The sequence below is a fragment of the Dendrobates tinctorius genome, unplaced genomic scaffold (assembly GCF_039654945.1).
Source record: "Dendrobates tinctorius isolate UK_male_01 unplaced genomic scaffold, ASM3965494v1 ptg000029l, whole genome shotgun sequence".
In the NCBI taxonomy this organism is placed as follows: domain Eukaryota; kingdom Metazoa; phylum Chordata; class Amphibia; order Anura; family Dendrobatidae; genus Dendrobates; species Dendrobates tinctorius.
In genome coordinates this window covers 39,633,894-39,652,823 of record NW_027361697.1, presented here as the reverse complement: position 1 = coordinate 39,652,823, position 18,930 = coordinate 39,633,894, and the positions used below count along the sequence as shown (strand labels likewise).

General features: G+C 41.6%; 1 protein-coding gene across 1 annotated transcript in view; it reads left to right on the top strand.

Annotated features, from left to right (window-relative positions):
• The window catches only part of LMX1A (LIM homeobox transcription factor 1 alpha), a 202,090-nt gene extending 183,764 nt beyond the window's left edge, over positions 1–18,326 (top strand). Inside the window, exons 6-9 of the mRNA XM_073571624.1 lie at positions 2,539–2,616; positions 7,267–7,342; positions 11,889–12,056; positions 17,368–18,326. Of these exons, the coding sequence (XP_073427725.1) occupies positions 2,539–2,616; positions 7,267–7,342; positions 11,889–12,056; positions 17,368–17,525 (480 nt within the window). The 3' untranslated portion in view covers positions 17,526–18,326. The remainder of the gene's footprint in view (positions 1–2,538; positions 2,617–7,266; positions 7,343–11,888; positions 12,057–17,367) is intronic.
• Positions 18,327–18,930: the final 604 nt, after the last annotated feature.

The window sequence follows — 18,930 nt, the reverse complement described above, 5'->3', positions numbered from 1 at the left end:
TATTTTGAACTCGTGGTCTCCCTCCTTGAACTGTCAAACATCTGGTCCTGACCAATCAGAAACATTGGTTACATGTGGCCTTTAAGGGTGTAGTACCCTCATAGCCCCCAGTCCACACACCCAGCTAGGACCCCCACCTTCATGTAAGTGAGGAGTACCTCATCCACAGCTTCCGCCACCTTACACATCCAAGATATTTGTGAAGATCAGTCATTCATAAGCCTAGTATTAACACAGCAATGCCCATAAATAGAGCGGCATGCTGTTTGCAAATGTGTGAGGCCTCTGTTAATCTCTGCAGTGAGGCTTCTGTGTATGCTGGAATTTATGATGCTCTGCCGGAATGGTCATAGCAGTTGATATTGACGTCTGATGGACCAATTTGGACTTTAAAAGTCTGTTGTAGCTACGTTGGAGACTCCATTTGGATCCTTTGTCCCATATTTTGCCAAGAATGCTGTACAAAATAATAAAGTCTGCTAGTCTGCTGTGCTATATTATTAAAGTCCTTGGCCCTGTGCTGGAAACTTTACAGACTAATCCATGAAAATTGGACCATTCTCGGATGTCGTCTGAGTGCTGTCCGATTTTTTTTTCATGGACCAATAAACAGAAATGGGCAAGTGCCATACAATATTCGGAGGCAAATCCTGCATGCTGCGATTTTTTTTCTCGAGAAAATCGGACATGTGCAGAGCCCTATAGAATTACATGGGTACGAGTGCTATCATCTGCCATAACCATGGATAGCCCTTGTTGGATTAAAACAGTCGACTACACGAGCCTAATAACTCATCTAACCCACATGAAATGACAAATTTATGATATTACAGAGAATCTAATGTTAAAAGGGTTTTATTCCTAGAGTATAAAGTGATGGCATATTGTTAGGATGTCATCACTTTATTATAGGTGGGTTTGATCGCTGAGATTACCACCTATTTTGAGGATTAGGAGGCTTAGTATAGCGCTGCACTCGTTTCACTATTTTTTGCAGCCAGGTAAAATTCAGAGGACATTTTGCTAACCAACTTAGGGTCCCCTTAGTTCTCTGAATCAGTGGGGTCCCACTAACATCTACTATATAATCGTCTAATTCTGTCTGTATCTCTGTTTGTAACGGAAATCCCGCGTCGCTTATTGGTCGCGCTCGGCTGGCCGCAACCAATCAGCGATAGGCGCAGTCCTTCTACATATACACTCACTGGCCACTTTATTAGGTACACCATGCTAGTAACGGGTTGGACCCCCTTTTGCCATCAGAACTGTCTCAATTCTTCGTGGCAGAGATTCAACAAGGTGCTGGAAGCATTCCTCAGAGATTTTGGACCATATTGACATGATGGCATCACACAGTTGGCGCAGATTTGTCGGCTGCACATCCCTGATGCGAATCTCCCGTTCCACCTCATCCCAAAGACGCTCTATTGGATTGAGATCTGGTGACTGAGGAGGCCATTTGAGTACAGTGAACTCATTGTCATGTTCAAGAAACCAATCTGAGATGATTCGAGCTTTATGACATGGCGCATTATCCTGCTGAAAGTAGCCATCAGATGTTCGGTACATTGTGGTCATAAAGGGATGGACATGGTCAGCAACAATACTCAGGTAGGCTGTGGCGTTGCAACGATGCTCAATTGGTACCAAGGGGCCCAAAGAGTGCCAAGAAAAAATTCCCCACACCATGACACCACCACCAGCCTGAACCGTTGATACAAGGCAGGATGGATCCATGCTTTCATGTTGTTTACGCCAAATTCTGACCCTACCATCCGAATGTCGCAGCAGAAATCGAGACTCATCAGACCAGGCAACGTTTTTCCAATCTTCTACTGTCCAATTTCGATGAGCTTGTGCAAATTGTAGCCTCAGTTTCCTGTTCGTAGCTGAGAGGAGTGGTACCCAGTGTGGTCTTCTGCTGCTGTAGCCCATCTGCCTCAAAGTTCGACGCACTGTGCGTTCAGAGATGCTCTTCTGCCTACCTTGGTTGTAGCGGGTGGCAATTTGAGTCACTGTTGCCTTTCTATCAGCTCGAACCAGTCTGCCCATTCTCCTCTGACCTCTGGCATCAACATGGCATTTCCGGCCACAGAACTGCCGCTCACTGGATTTTTTTTCTTTTTCGGACCATTCTCTGTAAACCCTAGAGATGGTTGTGCGTGAAAATCCCAGTAGATCAGCAGTTTCTGAAATTCGCAGACCAGCCCTTCTGGCACCAACAATCATGCCACGTTCAAAGGCACTCAAATCACCTTTCTTCCCCATACTGATGCCCGGTTTGAAATGCAGGAGATTGTCTTGACCATGTCTACATGCCTAAATGCACTGAGTTGCCGTCATGTGATTGGCTGATTAGAAATTAAGTCTTAACACACAGTTGGACAGGTGTACCTAATAAAGTGGCCAGTGAGTGTATATTCTAGAATACCCGATGCGTTAGAATCTGGCCACCATCTAGTCACTTTATAAGTCCTGTTGTTTATTCTTGTATAGAATATTCTGTACACTGACTACTTTGATGTTTCCTTTGTGAAGGTGAGGGAAACACTTGCTGCAGAAACTGGCCTGAGTGTCCGGGTGGTGCAAGTCTGGTTCCAAAATCAAAGAGCAAAGGTAAGAAATCTAAACCAGCATCTGTCTGCATTGCTTCCTACAATTCATGCCTGATAACTCTCATTGAGGACGATATAAGCAAAGCTTCCAAGTTACTGCATGTTGCTCCTAATCCTTCTAGGGTTTTGGCAGCAGAAGCTTGGTACTGTGTGTGTAAAATTCAAACTATCAGCACATAAAATTATTTAACCAGTTAAACACAATAAAGAAAAAAGTTATGGCATCTCCCTTAACCCCTTTCCGACAATGGACGTAATATTCCGTCCATGTGACCCTGGACCTAATTCCCATGGACGGAATATTACGTCATAGCGATCAGCGGCGCCCACGTGGTGAGCGCCGCTGATCGTGGCTGGGTGTCAGCTGATTATCACAGCTGACACCCGGCACAATGTGTCAGGGGCGGTCACGGACCGCCCCGACATGTTAACCCCTTGCACACCGCGATCAAACACGATTGCGGTGTACCTGGGGTTAAAGGGAAGCATCGGCAGGGAGGGGGCTCCCTCCGTGCTTCCCTGAGCCCCCCACAGCAGCGCAATGTGCAGCGCTGCTGCGGGGGGCTCCATCCCTGCAGGTCCCCGGATCCAAGACGGCGACGGGGACCTTCGGGAACTGCAGGGAGCTGGCTTCCTCAGTGCCTGCAAAGCGCAGGCACGAGGAAGCCTTGTGCAGTGCCTGTGACAGATCGCTGATCTGTCACAGTGATCTGTGATGTGGCAGATCAGCGATCTGTCACATGACAGTTATGTCCCCCCTGGGACAATGTAATAAAGTTAAAAAAAAAAAAAAGTGTAAAAATAATTTTAAAAGTCCCCCCTGGGACAATGTAATAAAGTTAAAAAAAAAAGTGTAAAAATAATTTTAAAAAAATCGCTAAATAAATTAAAAAAAAAATATTCCCAAATAAATTCATTTTTTGGAAATAAAAAAACCAAAACAATAAAAGTACACATATTTGGTATCGCCGCGTCTGTAATGACCCACCCTATAAAACTGTCCCATTAGTTAACCCCTTTAGTGAACCCCTTAAAAAATAAAAATAAACAACGAAGCAAAAAATAATGATTTATTATCACACCGCCGAATAAAAAGTGCAATAACGCGCGATCAAAAAGACGCATATAAATATCCATGGTACCGCTGAAAACGTCATCTTGTCCCGCAAAAGACGAGCCATGATACAGCATTATCAGCAAAAAATTTAAAAAGTTATAGCTCGCAGAATAAAGCGATGCAAAAATAATTATTTTTTATATAAAATTGTTTTCATTGCATAAAAGCGCCAAAACATAAAAAAATGACCTAAATGATGTATCGCTGTAACCATACTTACCCAAAGAATAAAAGGGCTTTATCAATTTTACCGCAGGCGGAACGGTGTAAGCGCACCCCCCAAAATAAATTCATGAAACGCTAGTTTTTGTTCATTCTGCGTCCCAAAAATCGGAATAAAAAGCGATCAAAAGATGTCACGTGCCCGAAAATGATACCAATAAAAACGTCAACTCGTCTCGCAAAAAATAAGACCTCACATGACTCGGTGGGTCAAAATATGAAAAAATTATAGCTCTCAATATGTGGTGATGCAAAAACTATTTTTACAATAAAAAGCGTCTTTTAGCGTGTGACAGCTGCCAAACATAAAAACCGCCATAAATAGTTAATCAAACCCCCCGTTATCACCCCCTGGCTTGGGTTAGGGCTAGGGTTAGGGTTAGGGCTAGGGTTAGGGCTGAGATTAGGGTTAGGGGTGTGTTGGGGTTAGGGTTGGAGTTATAATTGGGGGGTTTCCACTGTTTGGGCTCATCAGGTGCTCTGCAAATGCAACATGGCGTCTGATCTCAATTCCAGCCAATTCTGCGTTGAAAAAGTCAAATGGTGCTCCTTCCCTTCCAAGCTCTGCCATGTGCCCAAACAGTGTTTTACCCCCACATATGGGGTATCAGCCTACTCAGGACAAATTGCAAAACAACTTTTGGGGTCCAATTTCTCCTGTTACCCTTAGGAAAATAAAAAATTGGGGGCAAAAATATCATTTTTGTGGAAAAAAATTATTTTTTTATTTTCATGCCCCGGCGTTATAAACTTCTGTGAAGCACTTGGGGGTTCAAAGTGCTCACCACACATCTAGATAAGTTCCGTGGGGGGTCTAGTTTCCAAAATGGGGTCACTTGTGGGGAGTTTCAATAGTTTAGGTACATCAGGGGCTCTCCAAACGCACATGACACCCGAAGACCATTCCATCAAAGTCGGCATTCCAAAATGTCACTACTTCCCTCCTGATCCCCGACGTGTGCCCATACAGTAGTGTTCTCCCACATATGAGATATCAGCGTACTCAGGACAAATTGGACAACAACTTTTGGGGTCCAATTTCTCCTGTTACCCTTGGGAAAATAAAAAAATTGAAGACTAAATGATCATGTTTGTGGAAAAAATACGATTTTTTTATTTTCATGCCTGGGCATTATAAACTTCTGTGAAGCCCTTGGGGGTTCAAAGTGCTCACCACACATCTAGATAAGTTCCTTAGGGGGTCTAGTTTCCAAAATGGGGTCATTTGTGGGGGGTTTCCACTGTTTAGGTACATTAGGGGCTCTCCAAAGGCAACATGACACCCGCAGACCATTCCATCAAAGTCTGCATTCCAAAACGTCACTACTTCCCTTCCGAACCCCGACATGTGCCCATACAGTAGTTTTCTCCCAAATATGGGGTATCAGCGTACTCAGGACAAATTTACAATAACTTTTAGGGTCCTGTTACCCTTGGGAAAATAAAAATTGGGGGTGAAAAGATCATTTTTGTGGAAAAAATATGATTTTTTAATTGTATGGCTGTACGTTATAAACTTCTGTGAAGCCCTTGTTGGTTCAAAGTTCTCACCACATATTTAGATAAGTTCCTTGGGGAGTCTAGTTTCCATAATGGGGTCACTTGTGGGGGGTTTCCACTGTTTAGGTACATCAGGTGCTCTCCAAACGTGTCATGGCGTCCAATCTGAATTCCAGCCAATTTTGCATAGAAAAAGTCAAACGGCGCTCCTTCCCTTCTGAGCTCTGCCATGCGCCGAAACAGTGGTTCCCCCCATATATCAGGTATCAGCGTACTCAGGACAAACTGCACAATAACTTTTGCAGTTCAATTTCTCCTGTTACCCTTGGTAAAATAAAAAAAATTGAACCTGAAGTATTTTTTTTGTGAAAAAAAGTTAAATGTTCATTTTTTAAATATTCAAAAAAATTCCTGTGACGCACCTGAAGGGTTAATAATCTTCTTGAATGTGGTTTTGAGCACCTTAAGGGGTGCAGTTTTTAGAATGGTGTCACTTTTGGGTATTTTCTATCATATAGACCCCTCAAAGTGGCTTCAAATGTGATTTGGTCCGTAAAAATAAAATGGTGTTGCAAAAATGAGAAATCGCTGGTCAACTTTTAACCCTTATAACTTCCTAACAAAAAAAAATTTTGGTTCCAAAATTGTGCTGATGTAAAGTAAACATGTGGGAAATGTTATTTATTTAGTTTTTTGTGTGCCGTATCTCTGTGATTTAAGGGCATAAAAATTCAAAGTTGGAAAATTGCAAAATTTTAAAAATTTTCGCCAAATTTCTGTTTTTTTCACAAATAAACGCAAGTTATTTGAATGAAATTTTACCACTAACATGAAGTACAATGTTACGAGAAAACAATGTCAGAATCACTGGGATACATGGAAGCGTTTCAGAGTTATTACCTCATAAAGGGACAGTGGTCAGAATTGTAAAAATTGGCCCGGGAGTTAACGTGCAAACCACCTTTGGTAGTGAAGGGGTTAAAAAATGCAATGAAAACATGGTCGAAGGAAGTGGAAAAGATGATAGTGAAAAAATATGAAAGCTGCAAAATATAGCTGTTCAATAAACTTGCAACCTGCTCTTCCTTTCAACTCCTTCTGTTTGTGATCTGGTAAGGGGTCCCAGCGATGTGACATACAGTGGTCTAAAGGCCCCTTTACATTTAGCGATGCACCAGTGATCCCGACAATGATACGACCCGGTCAGGATCGCTGGTGCATCGCTAAATGGTCGCTAGTGAGCTGCCAAACAGGCAGATCTCACCAGCGATGCAGCGACGCAGCAGCGGTCGTTACTTACCTTTCAGACGCACCGATCCTGGCGTCCTCCCGCCCGCGCCCACACGTCGCTCGTCGGCGCCAGCAGGAAGCCCAGCAGGAAGCGCCTGACGAGAAATGGAGCTGCGCGATCTCGCGCGATCAGCGACTGACAGCGGGGGAGCCGGTTGGAGGTAAATATCACACATAGCGATATCGCTAGCGTTATCGCTGCTGCGTCACAAAATCGGTGATGTGCTAGCGATATCGCTAGCGATATCGTTATGTGTAAAGGCCCCTTAACAGTTACAGTATCACCTAGATCTTTAACTCTAGCCTTTTTTTTAGGTAAAAATAATCTGATCGCAAGTGTGAATAGACGTCATACAACACACCATTTAATATTTAACAAGGAAGAGGAATGATTATCACATGAGCTAGAGAAAACGCTCATCTCGCTATTCCCGGATCTGATATATAAAGTGATTGTATTACCAGAATACCACGTAGACGGCTATATTCTGCAGTCTTATTCCTGTACTTTGCTTTAAACAGATGAAAAAGTTGGCAAGAAGACAGCAACAACAGCAACAGCAGCAAGATCAGCAAAACCCGAAACATATACCAGCAGGTAGGAAAATGTCTAGGGGCTGTGAACTCTTCTAGTAAGGTACTGTGTATATATATATATATATATATATATATATATATACAATCAGTATATATATATATATATGTATATATACTGATTGTATTGCTGATTGGATGGTCCTTTCCAGTGCTTCAGGTTTGCATTGTATGAATGATTACTTTCAATGACAGTGTGCATTTTAACATGTACATAACACCATTATAATACCTCCAATGGTGACAGGCTGCATAACCTCTAAAGGGATTGTCAGCAGGGCAAGTTTGGTGCCAACAGCCTAATTCTCCTGACATTTAGAGTATATAAAAAATTGAAATTGGAAGGATTTGTATCGACTGCGATCAGCTGACATGCTGAGTGTGCTCTTAGAGATCAGGAAACCCGAACTTAAAAGTTTGGGGTTCGTACCGGACAGTTAGTGCCCCTTGCTATACGCCGAACACAGACTTCTCCCAGAAGTCAGATATAATGTTCAGAGTTTCAGGGAAGAGAAAGAGAAATTTTTTTCCCCAGATCCAAAGATTGGGTCTCCATTGTTTTTAATGGGGTGCTGGTTCTGTTCAAGTTAGGGTACAGTTCTGGTACTTGAGCCAAACTGTTCGAGTCGGGTACCAGAACTCAAACTTCCATGGGTCCGCTAACCCTTAGTTTCTCTATACCTGTCAGATTTATCTTCGAGGGCGTGTACTTCTTCCTCTACATGAGGTTGACCAATCATAAGCAGGAAGTGTCAAGCAGAGGATTAAAGAACACAGCCACCTCTTCTCACTGATCTCTACAGCTATTGTGTAGAGATAAAACAGAGCTGAGTTATGTATCATTACAAATACTTCCAGATCTCATCTGCCTGCTTATAACTGTTCAACCTCTTACAGGGGAAAAAGTACACACTCCAAAGAGACACATCTCTGGTAAATTCCAGATGAACTATAACATATATTATAACCTAAACTTTACAAACCAATATGTCTGCGATGAAGAATATATAAAAACAATGTTTAACTCAGCTTGGCATCCATCATTCCATGTGGCCAGTTGATCTTGCTAAAACTGGAGAAAGTTTCTCTTTAACTCACTCATGACATTTCATGTAAGTTTGTCACAGTTGGGAAGGGATTCCCGCAAAATTATGTATATTTATGTCATGGTGATCATGCAGGCAGAGGAGCTGTGCCCACACGATCACCACCGGGAGCTTTTGTCACGATTGATAGCGATCGCAGCATTTAGGAGGCTGGGAGAGGGTCCTCCCATTCCCTTCAGATCGGTGCTCCTGCGACGTCATCGCGAGGCCCAATCGTTGCCATAGCAGCCTGAGGTTGTCTTGATGACTTCACCGTCAGTCAGCTATGCCAAGCCTTTTAGACCATGTTGAGAACATGATCTAGGAGGCTTCATTGCAGCACTGACTAGTATAATGCATTGAAAAGCTAATGCATTGCAATGCTTTTTACTATTGATCAGAGTAATAAAAGTAAAAGTCTCATAAAGGGGCTAAGTAAAAAAGTAAACTTTTTTATTGTAAACATACTTTAAAAAAAACATTAAATTAAACACACTTTTAAAAAATGAAAAAAATATTAAACCAATAATTGGATGTATATATTTATATATATTAAAAAATACACATTTGATATTGCCGCTTCCAGAACGACCTAACGTAGAAAAAACTGTCACACTATTTAATACCTTAAAAAAAGTGTATAAAGCTTTACTTTTTCTTCATACCTCCATAAAAAGTAGAATTAAATGCAATAAAAACAAATATAAATAAAAATGGTACAGTTGAAAACGGCATTTTGTCACTTTTACCATAGGGTGAACAACATAAAAAAAGATAAAATCCTGAATTGCTTCTTTTTGTTCATTCTGCCTCACAAAATTCGGAATAGAAAGTGATAAAAAAATATTATTTGACCTAAAATGGTACTAATAAAAACTTCAACTCGTCTCACAAAAAAGAAGCTCTCACATGACTCTGTCTGCAGAAATATAGAAAATTTATAGCTCTCAAAATATGGCACTGCAAAAGCTTTATAAAAAAAAGCGTCTTTTAGGGTGTGCCAAACAGAAGAAAACAATATAAATCTGGTATTGCTGGTATCGCACCAACCCAAAGAATAAAATAATTTTACCCCTTATACTGCATGAGAAACAGGGTTAAAAAAATAATTAAATCCAATTCTTGACCTGCCAATGATTTGTTCCTTTTGCCTCACAAAGATTGCAGTAAGGCTCAGCTCAGATTTATCCTGCGCTATACGCTGAGCGCTTACAACGGGGTTTCCGTGTAAATTTCTGAAATACGTGATTCAGATGCAACCCACGGCAGAAGATTCCCTATAATGAGGCAGATGGAGACACTGAGAATGCTGTCTGGCCTATGAACCGGTGATATCCATCTTTTTAAGCATGTGGTCGGCCACAGTTTTGCACACCTCTAAAAAGAAGGGCAATGCTGAATAGAAGCCAGATGGGGATCATGGTAACCTTGCTGCCTCATTATAGTTAATGAACCCGTCGAAGGTTTCAACAAAATCAAGTCATTTGGAGATTTGGATGGAAACTCCAGTTTAAGCGCTCAGTGTAAAGTGCAGGATATATGTACTATAATATGTTGCTCCTTCCCATATCAGCTTTCCACTGTGCCTGAAAAGTATTTCTTGATTACATGTAGGGTATTGGCGCACTCAGGAAAAACTGCAAAACAAACTGTGAGGTCCAATTTTTTATATTAGCCCTTTATTAAAATTAAAAACTTGGGGCTAAAATAATATGTTAGTGGTAAAAAAGTAATTTTTCTTTCTTCAGTTCCTAATGGTATAAAATTTTGTGAGGCTCATGTGATTTCAACATACTCGCTGCACCTCTAGATGAATTAATTGGGGGGTGTAGTTTATAAAATAGGGTCAACTCAAGGGTTCTGCCATGTGGTATGGGACCCACAAGCCATTATAGCAAAATCTGATTTTCAATATGGCGCTTCTTCCCTTCTGAACTCAGCACTGTGCCTTAAAAGTAGTTTTTGACCACATATGGGGTATTGGTGTATTCAGGAGAAATTGCGTAACAAAGTATACCTTTAATTTTCTTCTATTATCCTTTCTGAAAATTAAAAACTTGGGCCAAAGTAACATTTTAGTCTAAAAAATTGTAATTTTCCAATTAGCCTAATGTTATACAATTCTGTAAATCGCTTCAAGATTAGAAATGCTCACTACACCTCAAAATGAATTCCGCGAGAGATGTAGTTTTCAAAATGGGGTCATTTGTGTTTTTTCTGTTTTAGCATGTCATGGTGCTCTTCAAATGTGATTTGTCATCCGCAATCTATTCCAGCCAAAATTAAGCTCCAGAATTCAGTTGATGCTCCTTTCCTTCCTAGCCCTGTTGTGACCCCAAATAGTATTTTTCCACCACATTTGTGCTGTTGGTGTACTCAGGAGAACTTGCATAACAAATTGCATTGTCAATTTTCTCCTGTTACCCATGTGTAAATGAAATATTTGGGGCATAACCAACATTTTCTGTGAAGCAAGCACCTCTAGGTTTAAGGTGCTCACTACTCCTCTAGCTAAGTTCCTTGAGGTATGTAGTTTCAAAAATTGGGTCATTTGTGGGGGTGTTCCACTGTTTAGACACATCAGGGGCTCTGCCAACGACACATGGAATCCGCTATCTATTCCAGCCAGTTTTGCACTACAAAAGTCAAATGGTGTTTCTTTCCTTTTGGGCCCTGCCATGTGCCCACACAGTAGTGTTACACCACATATGGGACACTGGTGTACTCATTAGAACTTGCACAACAAATTTCAGGGCCCAATTTCTCCTGTTATCCTTGTGAAAATGAAAATATTGGGGGCAAAACCAACATTTTTGCCGGAAATAGTAAAATTAATTAATTGCTTTAATTCATGAATGTGGTGTTGAGCACTTTGAGGGGTGTAATTTTTAAAATGTCACTTTGTGGTATTTTCTGTCATATATGCCCCCCAAAGTCACTTCAAATGTGATGTGACCCCCTACAAAAATTGGCTTTGCAAATTTTGTTGGAAAATTGAGAAATTGCTAATCCAATTTTAAACCTTCTAACTTCATAACTGAAAAAAAAATTGTTTAAAAAATGGATGCTATTGAAAAGTAGACATGTGGTAAATGTTTTTTTGTTAACTATTTTGTGTGATATAACTATCTGGTTTAAGGGCCTAAAAATTAAATGTTTGAAAATTGCAAAATGTTCTAAATTTTCTCTAAAACTTTGGATATTTTCATACATTAACACAAAAAACATTGGCCTAAATTTATCACTAACATGAAGTACAATGTCTTGCGAAAAAACATTCTCAGAGTCACTTGGATCCGTTGAAGCATTCCTGAGTTATTACCACATAAAGTGACTCTGGCAAGAATTGAGGAAAGTGAAAACCGGCTTGGGGATGGAGGAGTTAAGAAAGATGCTGGTTCAGTTTACAATGTGTCACTGTTTTGTAAAGAAGCTGAATAAATGTTTTTTATATGTATTTTGCAGCACAGACTCACAGTTCCAGTAACTCCAGCATTGAAGGAATCATGAATGTCTTTACTTCACTCCCTCAACAACACCTACTGTCCATAGAGCAAAACATATATATTTCAGACCCATTCCAGCAAGGGCTTACACCTCCGCAGATGCCAGGGGACCACATGCATCCTTACGGTACGGCATGATTTGATTATTTTGTATTTTTTTACATTATGAACAATCTTTGTATTTAGATTTTAATAGAATTATTGCTATGAATCTGTACATAGAATCTGGAAACTCCTAGTAGGGTTTCCACAGACAACCTTTGTAGTAGCCACTATGCTTAGAAGATGCCAGGGAATGATTTTGTGTTCATTTTTTCACCAATAGAGAGAAATAAGGTCATGGAGGTAGAAGCCTCTATTTCATCCATGGAGGAGCTGTTGGCCAATGGAGCGAGTTGGCAGTGGCATGTTTAACAAACGGCATCAAAACCAAAGGGACGGAAGAAGTAACAGAATCAGCAGTCAATAGAAGGGTTAACTAGTTTAGACTCAGGGTGAAGAGGAATTATACATACTGGCTTTTAATACCCTTATATCAGTGGGACTAAATGGAAGCTATCATTAGAAAATGACATGTTACTTAAATCAGATTTTTTTCATTACTAGTATTTTTTTTTCAAATTGGCAATATTTTTTCTTTGTATCATGATCTTTATTAGTTCATTCAAGATGTATGACACATAAATACGACATAGGTTGTGTCCTGGCATTTGATGCATATATACGTCAGAGGTTGTGTCCCGGCATTTGATGCTGGCTCTGGTGCTGAGCCTGCATCTTTTCAGGCACATGACAGTTAATTTGATCAGCTCTCATGTGCTCCTAACAGCTGCAGATGGAATCGCGATCCACCCACAGCTGTTAACAAGTTAAATGCTGCTGTCAATTTCTAACAGCAGCATTTAACATGCGCGTGCCGGAAGTGCATCACAAATCCTACACATTGGTGTCTGTCACATGATTGCGGGTTGCCGATGGGTTGGCATGACTACTGGGGTCTGCAGAAAGCCCCCGTGCTTGTCATTGCAGATCTGCTACGAGCGCCGCCCCGTGGCCGGCATTCATAGCAGATGATCATTTCTGCTACACATAGTAGGTCTGAAGCCCTGTTACATGTAGCGGAAGCGATCAGAAAGGAGACTATTGAAGCAAGTAAAAAAAAGTTATTAAAAATATAAAAAGAAATAAAAAAATATAAATGTTCAAATCACTCACCTTTGGCCCTATTCAAAATACAACAGTAAAAATACTTATATTTGGTATTTCTGCGTTCAGAAATGCCTGATCTATCAAAATATAACAATTATTATTCCAATTGGTAAATGGCATAATGAGAAAAAAATCAAAATGCCAGAATAACTTTTTTGGTTGCCGCAACATTGCAACAAAATGCAATAACGGGCGATCAAAACATTGTATCTACCCCAAAATTATACCAATAAAAACCTCAGCTCGGCATATAGAAAATAAGCACTCATCCAGCCCCAAATACTGAAAAATGGATACTCTTGGGTCTTTGGAAAATTGAGCTTTTTTTTTTTTTTTTTCTTTTACAAACTTTGGATTTTTTTTCCACTACTTAAATAAAAAAAAAACCTATACATGTTTGGTATCTGTCAACTTGTAATGACCTGCAGAATATTACTGTCAGCTGAGTTTTAGCATTTAGTGAACATGTTAATTAAAAAAAAAAACAATTGTGGAATTCCACATTTTTTGCAATTTCATCGCACTTGTTTTTTTTTCCCCCATTTTCCAGTACACTACATGGTAAAATCAATGGTGTTGTTCAAAACTACATCTTGTCTCAGAAAAATCAAGCTCTGAAACAGCCATATTGACAGAAAAACAAAAAAGTTATTGCTCTGGGAAGAAGGGGAGCTAAAAAAATGACAACAGAAAACCCCAAAGTTGTGAAGGGGTTAAAAAAACCAAAGTTAATAATCTTTCAGTTTTCACACTGGCCAATTGACTTTACTAAAGGTACCGTTACACATAACGATGTCCCAGCGATCCCACCAACGATCTGACGTGGATGGGATCGCTGGGACATTGTTAGCTGATCGCTGGTGACCTGTCACATAGACAGACCCTCCAGCGATCAGGACCAGCAAGCACGCTGGTTACCAACGTAAACATCGGGTTTCTAAGGGCTGCGGGGCCCTTAGAAACCCGATGTTTACCCTAGATACCAGCGTGCACTGCAGGTAGGGCGGGAGGTGGAGGCAGAGCGGCGCAGACAGACCGGCGTAGCTCTGCTATCTGCTCCTCCGGTCTGACAGACTGGAGTAGCAGATAGCAGAGCTACTTCGGTCTGTGCGCCGCTCTGCCTCCACCTCCCGCCCTGCCTGCAGTGCACGCTGGTATCTAGGGTAAACATCGGGTTTCTAAGGGGCCGCGGCCCTTAGAAACCCGATGTTTACGTTGGTAACCAGCGTGCAGCATCGCTCATCGCTGGCTCCCTCTGCCACACGCAGTGATGTGCGCTGGCCAGCGGGAGACTAGCGATGAAAAAATGAGCCAGGATAATCCATCACGATCAGCGATACCCTGAGGGGGGGGCCGATCGCTGCTGGATGTCACACACAGCGATCTCGCTGGAGAGATCGCTGATGTGTCACAAAATCAGCGATCTCGCCAGCGAGATTGCTGTGTGTATCAGGGCCTTTAGACTCATACTTCCTGTACTTTTAGGTAGAGTTTTCAGCAAGACTCTTTATTAACAAAGGCAGGAATACAATGACAAGGTAACGCCTCTATACACAGCTGATAACACAGTATTTACCAATCACAATATGCAATGTCACAGCTGCTCCCCATCTCTTCACAATGACCAATGACTCTAGAATTAGAGTCTGTCCATTGTGGCTATGTACATGTGTTGTTTCCTGAAACAACTGGAAGTATGTGTCTAAAAAAGCCACAGGGGCAGATGCTAATTACCTATATTAGGGGCAAATTCCTTCCTGACCCCAGATATAGCAATCAGACTAGTTCTCCGGATCAATGACCCATCACAGAATCCAGTACCTATAACCTCTAATATTAGAATTATGAACAAAGGCATCCAGGACTCCTTGCACTTTTTTGTGAATTAACCATTACAACATGTTGTAATGAGTTCCATAGTCTCTATGCTAGTACAGGAAAGGATCACCATCTGTGATGATAGTTAAACCTTCTTCCCTCTAGATGTCATAGTTTTCATTGTCTGTGACATTCATTGTCTATAGAATTGCAGGAAATAGCTGAACACTGTAAGGAGCTGTTACTGATTCTTTACGCCATAGGTTAAGGTGAGCAGCATGGACTAGGGGCAGTGATGTAGCACAGCTGAATGTGCCAAATGGCACGTGGATCAGCGAGGACCAGTACAGCAGGATATGTAAGATGGCAGGTGGATAATGGAGCCAGAAGCACTTGATGCAGCAGAGACAGATGCGTGGACTGTGCAGAAACAGCAGAGCTGTATAGGTAATCTGGTATCTTGTAGAAGGAGTGTCGATACACACTGGAAAAGCAGATATGTGAGTGTGGACACCACCATGATAGCTGAGATGAGTTGGTTATCAGCAAGCTTTACACAGCTAAGCTGAAGATGTGGCTGGCATCAGCATATCTGGGACAAGTTGGTAATTAGGAAAATTAACACAGCAAAGTTGAGAGTGCAGCAGCACAAGGGTAACAGAGACAATTAACAGGCACCTTGATAGCAGAGACAAAGGTGTGAACAACTCCTACAATAGCTGAAAGGAGTTAGTTATCTGATATCGTGATACAATTAAATTGTGGATGTGGGCAACATCTAAAATAGCTGGACTGAGCTTGATAGTGAAGCTTATATCTGGATAGAAATCTGGAGAAGCTGAAAGATCAAGAGACAGCTAGTTGGAGCTAGTCCAAGTAGTAGGCAAAGCTTAACACCTAACAAGCATGTGGTAGCAGATTGCTATACTATATAAATACTAAAGATCGCTAGCGAGATCGCTGATTTTGTGACGCATCAGCGATCTCTCCAGCGATCTCGCTGTGTGTGACATGTATCAGTGACCGGCCCCCCCGCCAGGTATCGCTGATCATGCAGGATCGTCCTGGGCCATTTTTTGATCGTTGGTCTCCCGCTGGCCAGCACGCATCGCTGCATGTGGCAGCGGGGGACCATCAATCAGCGAGCTCCCAGTGCTGCAAGCAGACGCTGGGAGCTGGTCTCCAAGGTAAATATCGGGCAACTAAGCGCGCGGCGCTTAGTTACCCGCTGTGTACCTTGGATACCAGCGTGCTAGCGCTGGGAGCTGGTATCTAAGGTACACAGCGGGTAACTAAGTGATGCGCGCTTAGCTACCTGATATTTACCTTGGATACCAGCATCCTCGCTGGTCCTGATCGCTGGTGAAGCTGCCTGTTTGGCAGCTCACCAGGGATCATGTAGCGAGGCACCAGTGATCCTGACAAGGTCGCATCGTTGTCGGGATCGCTGGTGCATCGTTTAGTGTGACAGGGCCTTTAAAAGGCCTTAGTTGATGACATCAGTGGTGACTGTCATCCTAAGGCCCCGTCTCACATAACGAGATCGCTAATGCGTCACCGATTTTGTGACGCAACAGCGATCTCGCTACATGTGACACGCAGCAGCCACCGGCCCCCCTGCTGGATATCGCTGATCGTGCAGGAATGTCCTGGGCCATTCTTTCGTCGTCGGCGTCCCGCTGGCCAGCATGCATCGCTGTGTTTGATCGCTGGATCGCTGCTGGGTCACTGAAGAGATCTGCCTGTTTGGCAGCTTACTAGCGATCATTTAGCGATGCACCAGCGATCCCTGCCAGGTCGTATCGTTGTCGGGATCGCTGGTGCGTCGCTAAGTGAAACGGGACCCCTACACAGTAACCTGGCATGGACTAGCACAAAGAACAGTAATTAAGGAAATTAAAGCAAATCCCAGCACTGTAGCTGGGATAGGTGGGTAACATCAGCCTACTCCAGCAGTCCCATTGACAATTAATGGAGCAGAGGTTGAGCATGCGCGCATCCCTGTTCCATTTCAAAATGGGGACTCCAGAATGACAACCTTGGGATCATCAGGGGTCACAGTGAGTCATCACACAGCCAGAGGTCAGCATGTTATTCCGTATGGTCTAAATAGGAGATAACTTTTTTTTTGTGGGGAATAACCCTTTACCTCAGAAGCATTAATATTGTAATTCTTAACCATGTACCGTAACTAGCCACAGCCTTGGTATACCACACAATATGAATCTAGATCACATGAGGTTTACAATCAATTTGCTGTATTTCTTTTATGCTATTATAGGCTGTGATGCTGAGATTTGAATGTGTTCTTTAGTACACTGCCATGAATCTTATCAAATGCTAATGGGCTTTTGATTGATAATAAGAGTGCAGTACAGAAAACTTGACTGTATTTGACTTGTGTTTTCCAGGTGGAGAGTCCATGTTCCATGACATGGACAGTGATGACGCCTCCCTTAATTTGAGTGAATGTCTTCTAGCAGCACCTGAAGTAGGATCACTGCAGACCCGAGTGGGAAATCCCATTGATCGCCTTTACTCTATGCAAAGTTCTTATTTTACCTCCTGAAAACAATGCAACAAATTGCAGTAAGAATGTTATCTGGCACTGGAAAGATGCCGATTGTCTGCAATTTCTAGTCCATCTGATAAATTTATGGCTGCTCATGATGCTACTGAAATTCTGGCCCATTACATTTTAAGAACTGTTTCCACTGGACTATCATCCATGAAATGAAACATATATTTCTTTTAAGACTCTAAAAATTAAACCAATTGATTGCTGGCATCATATCAGTCTCCAGAACTCATAAGATGATATTCGGAAGTGTCTATGTAATTGCTGCTGAAGTGTGAACACATCCTATAGGAGTGACCTTAGCTGTCTATCATGGTCACTGTAGCATTGATAGAGCCCCTTCTAGCTGCAGATGTAGCACACTTCATGCTATTCTGGATCTATAACACAAGATTGTACCGATGAATCTGTGCACCTATGAAAAATGATTCCAGCTATACATAGGTACATTGTCATTTTGCCTACTGACTCTGCTCATTGCAGAATATGAAGGAGCACATTCACAAGGTTGATGTGCAAAAAGAATGTGTTCACTTGTGATATCAAGCAAATTCAGTCATTCACTTGAAGGATGTTGACCGACAGTAAACTCCACGTATTAGTTGTATTATCCCTGACACTGATTGTACAGCCCAGCAATATTGCCATTGGGAGCTATTTAATGTTGCACACTCGTGCATTAACTTATGTCAGATTTAGACTATTTCTTTTTTTTTTCTCTTGTCTTAGGCTTGAAAAATGTCTGTGACTTTGATTTTTGTCTGTTAATTGCATTATGTCATTACGTTTTGTTGTAATTATGGAAATAGATAAAAAAAAAAATCAGTTGTGTCCTGCTGATTTACTTTCTGCAGCTAAATTGAAAGAGATAAAGGATATTGGAAAGATGGGAGTTGAAATAATTAGCCATCATGATCACAAAATGGTTACATTTTTAAAGGGAGTCTGTCAGTAGGATCAACCTTCCTAAGCCGTCTATATGGACATGGAGGACATAGACAGCTGAATAAAATGATACCTTGATATCTGCGATCTGATGTCATATTTCAACGCAATCCATGTTTTTCTTATGTGTAAATAAGCTGTACAGTATTATGGGGTGGGCACTGATCTGCATGAAATTCTGCATATTTTTAATTAAATGGGGAGTTACTGAAGTCAGATGTGTAGCTAACACATAACAGTAGAACTGAAGGTTGTCTTCTTACAAACATATTAGCAGCTGCAGCTCTCACAGCTCTGCCGTATTGCAACAGTGCCTGCCTGTGAGATGAAAGCTGAAGCACTGAAAGGACACCTACAAATATGTCCGATATAATCACACACAGCTCTGTAGTGAAATGAGGAGAGCAGAGAGCGGACATTACATATCACACTGCTAACGCCAGCATCATTT